The sequence below is a fragment of the Nestor notabilis genome, unplaced genomic scaffold (assembly GCF_000696875.1).
Source record: "Nestor notabilis isolate BGI_N333 unplaced genomic scaffold, ASM69687v1 scaffold8360, whole genome shotgun sequence".
NCBI lineage: Eukaryota > Metazoa > Chordata > Aves > Psittaciformes > Psittacidae > Nestor > Nestor notabilis.
In genome coordinates, this window is record NW_009912444.1 from 171,065 (window position 1) to 181,104 (window position 10,040).

General features: G+C 37.3%; 1 protein-coding gene across 1 annotated transcript in view; it reads right to left on the bottom strand.

The window, feature by feature from the left end:
* CLSTN2 (calsyntenin 2) overlaps window positions 1-8,753 on the bottom strand; it is a gene marked incomplete at its 3' end in the record, with an annotated part of 178,571 nt that extends 169,818 nt beyond the window's left edge. The window contains exons 1-2 of the mRNA XM_010019454.1: window positions 8,717-8,753; window positions 8,038-8,160 (exon numbers count right to left, since the gene is read on the bottom strand). Coding sequence (XP_010017756.1) covers window positions 8,038-8,160; window positions 8,717-8,753 — 160 coding nt within the window. The remainder of the gene's footprint in view (window positions 1-8,037; window positions 8,161-8,716) is intronic.
* Window positions 8,754-10,040: the final 1,287 nt, after the last annotated feature.

Genomic DNA, 10,040 nt, shown 5'->3' on the forward strand with positions numbered 1-10,040 from the left:
TTTCTTCTTCACAAAACAGACCCCTAAGATTATTTTAATTTTGAGAAATAACACCTTTAAACATGTCTACACAATGCATCCTGTATCTACAGTCTCCAACTTTTCTGTAAGAACACATTCTTCATGTTTCATTTCTAACTCTGCAGTGTCTCAGTAATGCATCTGCCTTACTTTTTGGGAGCTGGTGACAGCTATAGAGATACAGTCATGTAACCGTATTGATGTGTATCTCCTGCAGGACTGTTAGCTCAGGTTCAGCACCTGCAGTAATCCAATTGCTGCATCTACTAGAAACCTATTACATACCTATATCATAAAAGATAACAGAATGGAAAACAGTGACAACTCTGAGTAGCAAATCCTCCTTGTGCTCAGCATTGCACGAGGAGACTGTGTTCAGTGCTGCACAGTCACTGAGACAGAGCACTGAGAAGCTTTTTTTTATAGTCTAAACACACAGAAATAAAGGACAGTGGAGGAAAACCCTAGGCCAAGAGAATAAATTGGTTTGATCCATTTTAAAGAGCCAGAAGCAGGAAAATTGAGTAGAAAATCAATGCCCTAAACCACCTGTCCAGAGTTTGAATTCTTTATATTCTCCTTCCTCCTCTTGCTTCATAAAAGTAGTATCACACGCATTTCTCAGGCTGCCGTTGCAAGCAAAGGGAGCATCAGCACTTAACTGGTTATTGAGAGAGTTTATTCCACTCTAGAAAAATACCTTTTTTTCAGCTGCGAGTTGAAAGTATCAGGTTCAAAGGAGAATGTCATCTCTCAACTATTCTCCAGTAAGAGAATTGCTGGCCAATAAGCAAAAGGAACTTTAAATATTAAATCATTACCTACTTAGGCTGTTCTTTTTAAATATTTTTAATATTTAGAAACTGTTTCAAGCAAACATTGTGTTGCTGCTACTTACACTTATTCGCATAGTTCCATTCCAAGGAATACATTTTAACATGACATTTTCCCAACAAATTTAGCCTACTTATTATATTTTTAAAGCCAGCTGGAATCCCGTAGTGCCAATTTTGTTGCAGTAAATTTCTACGTGGTGAAAATTCCACTTGTTATGTTACTAACACTTCACAGTATTATTTTTTAAGTCTGCATAAATAACACTTCATGTCTTTACAAATCCATCATCCTTCACCTCGGAGTAAGACAACACAGGAATACACATAAAGAAGGAAATATTTACATGAAGATAGATGTAGCTGAATTAATGGACAGACCACGGAAGGACTGAAAGTGTGAAGAGAGGTATCATAGTGGCAACTGTAACCATTTGACTCAGAATAGATGTTTATTCTTTCACTTGGATCCTCACACTATTTCTTTCACTCTCTGAGAATCCTTTATGTTACTGTATCACTAGAAGTAAAGATGGCCACAGATTTTTAATTCCCAGGTTGACATACCCTTGAAAGCAAAAATGGACCCATCGAATTTACCACTTCCTGAATACCAAATAAGCTAGAGAAACAAACTATGCAACATGAAAGGGAACACAACAGGGGTATCATTCTTGTTTCTACCTCTTCACTATCCAGCTTCATGCCTTTGTCATGCTTGCTGTCATCATTTCTCAAATAATTCAATTTATATCAATAAATGTTTGAAAATGCTTACCCGTAGCTGAAACTGTAAGATTTTAAGCTATTATGATGTTCACTGCAAACAATGACAAAGAGGTTTAACAACAGCACAGTCTTGTAGCATTTTTCACCTGCTTACATGTATTTGGTAATACTTTTAAGATGATATGAACCTCTTCAAATTTAAGGTATCACCATTCTAACAGAAATACTCCTCATTCTTTTTATCTCTAAACAGAGGATTCAGAGGCAACTATTTACTTACCTGAATTGCGTATGTGCTGCAAATCATCACATATAGTAGTTCCACTACTTGCCATTTAGGTTCATCTCTAGTGTTCTGAACAGCCCAGAAGTTTAACAATGACACTATTTTCCTGATAACTTCACTTATAACCTGTTCTAACTAAACAGCTTTTTAATTAAACAGTCATTTAGTGTGACACTTCAACACAATAAAATGCCTGAATCTGTCCCTGTCCTCATGTGTATGTTTGCACATCCACAGCCTGTCCTCATGTATATGTTTGCACATCCACAGTAGTATCCCGCCCTAATTTTCCAAAGATCAAGTGTTATTCATAAAGAAAACCATTCAAAACAGTTCAAATTTATTTCACATCAGTATTTTATAAGTAGTCTAAAAGCCCAAGCAAATATCGTCAAACCATAATTAGTTGGTCACTTTACTTGCTTCTTTCTGGTTTTGAGTAATTTAGCACATTTAGATATAATAAAGTTTATCTCAACATTCTCATTCATTACTGGTTTTATGTACCAGAAGCAACTTACACTCACTGCCTATGCATTAAAGTCTAATTTTCATCCTAACCACTTACCCCTGCAATGATCAACCACTCAGCAGCTACTAAAAGCTCTAGCAGAACAGTCTGAATTCTTGAATCTTTAGTCTTCTTTCGAGACGTTCACGTTGCCTCCTTTTATTTGACTACTGTCAAAGTGTCTAAGGAAGGCAATTAAACTTAATTGGCAAAAACTTCAACAACAGCAACAAAAAAATCAAACCCCTCATCTCTCAACTGCAGGGACTAACCAACACAGGTTACTGTCAGAGTGATTTTTTGGCTTTGGAGCGTTCTTAAACTGAAGCCTGAACATTTATCATCCCGTAATTTTACTGGACAATGAACAGCATCCCTCAGGTCAAAGCCAGCATCTCTGGAACTGATAGTGCTATTGCCAATATTTTATTCTACCTTACATGATGATCACCATGAAGAGATTTCTTTTTTGCCTTTAAAGGCTACAGTCTTAACTAATTAAGCTACATTAATAAATGTGAACTTCAAAAATAGAAGTTTAAAGAAAATCAGCAGGTGATTTGTTAGAAACAACTGCAATACCCCATGGCTTCACTTACAGTTCACGTATTTTTCATGTATCATTTTCACAGCAAAATCTTTAACACTGATGAATTCTGGGCATCACAAACTGACAGCATGTTTCACGTCTGGCTGACAGTGAGTTAAAACCCGTTATATTCAGCATTACTGCTTCAAAAATAATTTCCATATTTTTAATGTTGTACCAAAAAGATTGTTTCTGTTATTAATGCAGCTGCTTATCAATAAAACCAACCAAGCAAGAAAGCTCAAGACAGCGTCACAGTTTGAAGCAGAGAAATGGGATTTTGTGTTCAGCCCCTGGGTGTAAGTGGACTGACAAAACTACTGGATTTATTGTGGTGCAGCTGAGAACACATGCTCCTCTGAACTGCTAAAATAACCACACAATTTGGGAGAGTTTTAGATGCAGCCCTGTAGTTTAATGAATATTCAGTCACCCATCTTGGCTTGTTTGACTGTCTGCTTTACAGTGGTTTTAGCACAGCCAAAAAGTAGTGAGAGACTGGGACTCCATCTGCAAACAAAGTCTGCTTTGCAACTGCTTCTGAGATACAATCATATCTGCCCTTTTTAAAAAAGGGTATCTGTAAATCTATCCAGAGCATAAAAGCAGCTTAAGACTTATTGATCCCAACTCACAGTGATAAAATTATTCAGCTTAACCCTGGATACGTGGCACTCAAATGCCAGTGTATCAGGCTAATAACAGTGACACAGTGAAGAGTTGGGTTCTTCACTTTCATGGTGAAAAGGTCATTCATCTTCTCACTGTTCTGGAAGTGACCTCCTCTCTGCTTCACACCTGTATCAGTAAAACACAATGGCTAGCTGAAGGCATCCCCAACCCCTGTGCTGTTTAGGATGCTCAGAGTGCTTCTAGGGAATAACATAAAAAGGCATCGCTGCAAAAAAAGGAGAGGAATAATTTGCTCCGCCTAGCCATGGTGGATAGAGAAAAACTGATGGACTAAATCTGCAGTACAGAAAGTTCAGGTTAAGCATCACAAAAAACTGAGTATGGTGAAGCGTGGAACAGATTGTCCACTATAGATCTTTAAGATTAGGACAGACAACTATCTATCAGGAACAACACAGGTATAATAGGTTCTGCCTTAGGCAGAAGGATGGACTGGAGACATCCTGAAGTTCCTTTCACATCTACTTTTGGAGTTGATGTTACTAAAATGCAGACAGGTGTTTTTTTCTAAAAAGCCTTTCAAAATCCTACAGCGTTTTGTGAGGGCTTCTTGCTATCACAGAAACAGAATACTGTCAAACTGATTCAGATGATCTCATCAGGTTTCTAGCTAAACCACTCCTAAGCCTGAAAGTCAAATCCTTTAAGTGATTTTCAGTCTCATAACCAGCATGAGATAGCTGCCTGTTGTATGGCTGATCCTGCAAGTTAGTACAAGTCTACTTGAAGTTACACTCAAAAAAAATATTATATTATTTTAAATAGAGATTCCTCCAATGGATTTCCCTAAATTAATAATAAGATAGTAAGTAAGCCCATACTGCACCAACACAATACTGTTTGAAGAGAAGCACGGAAGGCATAATCTGTTTCTACAGGACTTGCAGTATGTTCATGTTTAGGGGGGGGAGGGGGAGGAGGGGGAGATTATTGGGGCTTTTTCTGTGATGCCCTGAAGAAGGCTATGGTGAGTCCAGTAACGTTAAATAGCAGTTCTATCTCAACACCAGTGTGAGAAAATCCTTTTCAGGTCTGGACTTAGCAAACTTAAGTTTAGAAAACTACTCCTATTCCTTCTCGCGCCTAACCATTTGCAATAGTATTTTAAAGCTCTCCTTCAAAACTAGGGGTTGGACAGATGTACTAGGGGTCTGAAGAATGAAAAAGATAAAGTGAATATGATCATACCGTGATAATTTTAAAAACTATGATTTTACATATACTCCAATTACTGCACAATTCACGGTAACTTCACAAGATGAAGAAATACCAAAGACCATTCACTGCAATCTTGTGAAAGTCTTCATGCTCCAGTTATGAAATGGGCTGATCACATTTGACAGCCACCATTTTCACAGGCACACTTAGTCCTGTTAGTCTCTTGTTAGTCCCCCCTGGAAACACAGATCTGTTGAGAGGGTAACTGCACAGAAAGTTCCTTTCTCCTCCTGTCATCACCCTTGATTTTAAACATTAAGACAGAGAAAATGTAAGTGCAGATTACAGTAATTTTCTCTTGTGACCAGTCCATGATAAGGGCTTTGACATTCACCATAATGTGTGTACTACTAGAACAGGTCGACAAGACCTTAGGAGCCATGGAGAGACGAAAAAGCAACATGTATTAGGGCAATGTTAAAGTTTCCAGAAGATAAAACAGAAATAGTTTAGAGTAGGTCGACGTCACAAACAACTGAGCTTTCACAGTGCTTTTAAAGAGCCTGCACAGTGAGTAGCACAAACAGCCCTTTCTGGTTCCTTCAAGCCAGGGCTATACAACAGACCTGTGCTTTTCTGCATGGGAAGAACAGTGTCATCTCTTTATCTCTTGGTATCTCCTATTAATAGCACACATCTTGCTACCATTGTAATCCTAGAGACCACAGTGCTAGCCTATCTACAGATATCCCAGACCTCAACACTAACTCTGTTTTATAAAGCATAATGCAGACAACTCGGAGAAAAAAAAAAACAACCAGTGAGGTTTATAGCCTGAAGCGTACGGCTCCAGTACACCCTCTGTGACATGGCATACCTTCTGGCCTCACACTACTGCACCTCCTTTCTGAAGCTCTCCTTGCCATTACCATAAACATAAGGAATAGCTAACCCTTACTTCCAACAAGCTAAGCATGGCGTCAAAAGGACAATACCCTCACTAGCAAGATACAGAAGTAAATATGGAACAAATAGGCATATTGTTTTTTAACAACAGTTGGACAAGCTACTGAGTTTTCCACACTTAAATTATGATAACAGAAAAAAAAAAATCAACTTTACAATACTCTTAAATGTACAGCTACTGAATGTTAATGTCATAACGGTATCTCTTTTCAGTTTTCTCCTGCTAAATACATTACACAAATTGAATTTTCCATAAAGACCTATAATAAAATTAATGATATTATAAAGACAAATAAAATCATTTGATAAAATGATGTTAAAGCAGAAAGTTAAAAACAGGAATAAGAAGTTACTCCAACAATTTAAGAAGGCAAGAGGCTTAAAAGAAAAAGCACACAGAGGTTTTTCCAAACAGGTAGAGGGAATCCAGGCCCTTCATGGGAATTTAATGTTCACTCAGTGCTGTAACATGTCTGGGGCTGCAGACCATGAGGCCAAATGTCTATTATTATGTGGAAATGAACTATTAATATCAGGGAATACACAGCACGTATTTTCTCTCCGAGTCCCAGTAATACTTTGTAAAATATAAGTAATTCAAATCAATCAATGAAGAAGCTAAATGAAAACTCCTCTCTAACGTTATCTTTCTCACAAAAGCCAGTCTGTCTGTGCAAGTTCAGTATTTCAAAGGATGACTTTCTACAAGAAGAATAAATCACTCATTCATGTCGATTGTCCCAGTATAAAAACTGAATACAGTAATCAGGCCAGCAAATCCCCAGTCAGCAAACAGTTTGTAAAAGTATCAGTAGAAATAGCACGTGGTTAACATTCCTGTAAGGGTCCCAAGGGAATGCAAGCAAAGGAAACAAATAGAGATGAAACATTCACAGTAATAGAAAACAGAAAAACTCCCCCCGCCCAAATGAAAAGGGCATCTTTTCACTAGGCATCCATCTTCACTGCTGAAGAACTGTAGCTGAAGATTTCACAGACAGAAGAAATCCTTACATTCAAAGTCTCATTCCCCACTTTTTGTTTGTTTTATATATAGCTGCCTCTTGATGAATGAAAAAAAAAAACAAACCAAAAAACCACAACCCAACATGAAATTGGCACTAAGTACTTTTTCCTTTGCTTCGAAAACTAGTAACTGAGGTAAGGATACCTTATCCTAAACATCTGTGCATGAAGTACACCTGCTCTGATTATAACTGGTACCTCCCAGTTAACAGCTGGCTACTTATCCACAACTGGATATTGATTATGCCTCCATTAAAACATAACTCAGTGTCATAAGACCTGATGAGCAGACAGAAGTGTTTCATGCTGAGGTTGCTGTACCCATGCATCTATACTCTTTGAGGCTTTTAGCTTTGACCCAATTTAGCTGAATCCCCTCCACTGAACATCCCCAATGCATATATGGTTGAGGGGAAAAAAAAAAAGTTGTCTTCTGTGCAACCAAGAAAACACAGAGCAATACAAATGACAAACCAATCTTAATAAAAGATAAAAAATGGGGTTCAGTATATAAAAACATTCGTGAATCCCTGTTTCACAAGGGATGAGTTTATGTCAGTATATGCTTTTGGGGAAAATGGTTAATCTTACATGATGCTTTAAAATGTTGTTTGAGCCAAGTACTCAGTGATTACTGAATATGACTATTTCACAAGATCAAGGATACTTATCATCACTAGTTCCTTTCCTTATAAAGGATGAACATTCTTAAGCAATATTATCTTTTTAACAGATTCATCCTTTTCAGGAGCTTCAAAACAGCTATCAAGTCCTAACAGTCTCCCTTTAATTGAAAAAATATTTGTAAGGAAACAGGAAATTTAAGAGAAAATTTGCTTGACATGCACAAGTACCATTTTCTGCTCGTGACAGGAAAAACAGACTTAAAACAAGTCAAAAACTTCCATCTGACTTACATCTATCATACAGCAATGTGAGCAAAAATCTTCAAAACCCCCATTAAATTTTCTGTCTTAAGTCTTGACAGTTATAAAGGACTAACACAGTAACAAAAGATTTGAGCAACATTCAATATTTGTCACAGAGTTTGTCCACAGCCAGAGAGCAGAACAGGAAAAGCAGAAGCAGAGACTATGACTACTAAAGAAAATTAACTACGCATTACTAATTTAGGCATTTTTAATGATTCATTTCTATAAAAGAAAATTCAACTTTTGTGACATAATTCTTGAGTTTTTATTTTTAAAAATGTTGAAAATCCTACCTGCAAAGGGAACAGGTGCATCCTTATCCAAAGCAACAAGGGGAGGATCCAGGATTACAGTGTCATTGTTTTCCGTTATGATTCCATGGTACGATGTCTCAATCCAGGGCTTGTGTTTGTTCACTACAAAAGAAACAGCGGGCTTAATTAATCTGTTTTACATCCATTTAGCTCATTTTATCTTTAAAGAGAAATTATTTAATGCAAGTCCAATATTAATGTTATTACTCAAAAGTCACTAACAAGATCTAAAAAAAACTGATGCAAGGGAAAGGATGTCCAGAGAAACACAACTCTTGTCAAGACACAGAGACAAGGAGAAGGGCCAATGAGAACACTGGACACTTGGTCAATGCCTCATTTTCTGTTTTTGGAAAAATATCTAAAATGCCTTTTGTGTTCCGTACATTGTAGCCAAAAGAATAAACTTCTTTATCAAAATAATCACTTTGATAAAAGCTGCCACTTCTTTTCCACTTAATCAGCTTTAGTTATGCTTTTATGGCATCTATAGTTTTTCTGAAAAATCCACCCTTCAAATCCAAGTATCAAATATCCGGATATCTGGTCCTGAAGCACGCAGGAAGATCACTGAAAAAGAAACTTCTGAAGCAGGAGATACATCACGTATCATCAGATTATCTTACTCCTGAACCCTTTCAACATACATCCTTCTCACCAACCGTCTCCCGTTCACTAGAAAATCGAAGATGCATTTTCCCCCTCCTTTTTATTCTTTAAGAGGCTTAGCTTTGCTGTGCTTATAAACAGCATTTTGTTCCCACAACCACCAGCTGAATGTTATATTTTTAGAACTCCTACGTAAGTAATACAATGGTGCTAGCCTAAACAAACTACAGTTCAAAGAAGAACGTACTACCCCAGGCATGAGGGAACACTGCACTAAGGAATATCTTCCATGTTTTCACTAGATCCAGATGCAAGGTAATTTTTGTACATATTATTTGGTTCAGTGTACAAGATGCTGACGAAAACATCTGGTGATGTTAACAGAAATCACATCAAGGATGAAGGGTTGACACTTAAAGCAAAAGCAAGTGGAACCAGATAGATAACTCCACTACAAAACCAAACAAAATCCACACACAAACCCAATCCTAAGGTTTTTCCTGCCTTGTCTTGTGTAAAACCCCCAGACAAGAATAGCTTTCAAGCTTCTCCAACGTAGTTTCTTCTTTGTGAAGAAAGTAACAATAAATACTAAGAAAATAGAGAGGGCTCTGGCCAGTGGCAGAGCTGGGCAATAAGCAAGGTATTTTTTTCCACTGACTACTTGGAAAAAGCAAACATACATACTTACGGCAAATAGAAATTCTATTTTTTTTTCCTTCTTACTTGTTAAATCATTAGGAAATTGAGGACTTAGAAAGAATGATCTGAGGTCCTTTTAAAGCTTAATTATTTCATACTCTAATCACTAAAATAAGAACTTTTGAGTTCACTTATATGTCACAACATATATTCTTTCAGAAGAAAGCATACTTATCTTCACAGTGGTTTGGCCCATTTTTGCAATAACTAAGCAACAGGAAGATTAAACTGCGGATGCGTTAGGGAAAGGTGAAATGGAAAATAGGGAATTCAAGTCCCCTCACCTTGTAATGACAGTACAGCCTGAGGAGAGATTGGTGAGTTTCTGTAATAGGATGAAGGCCAAAAGTCTGGTTGATGTTGAAATATGAGAAGAGATGGATGCAATTTCAGAGTTTTGTTTGCCATTTGGGATTCCAGTTCCTAAGGTATTTGAAGTATTTTGTATCTGTTATTTGAATGCGTGACTTGCCTGAACATCCAGACATATAACTATGTTCCACTGGCACTCTGATACAACTCGAAGGCTTTGACTGACAGATGCTCTACAGAACAAAAGGCGATCTCTTGTTTGAGGGCAGATACAATTTAACAGTAATGAACTAGTACGTAGGAATTTGCCTGAAAAGGGAACTCTGTACGCAACTAAAAGTTAAAGCACCAAATCCATC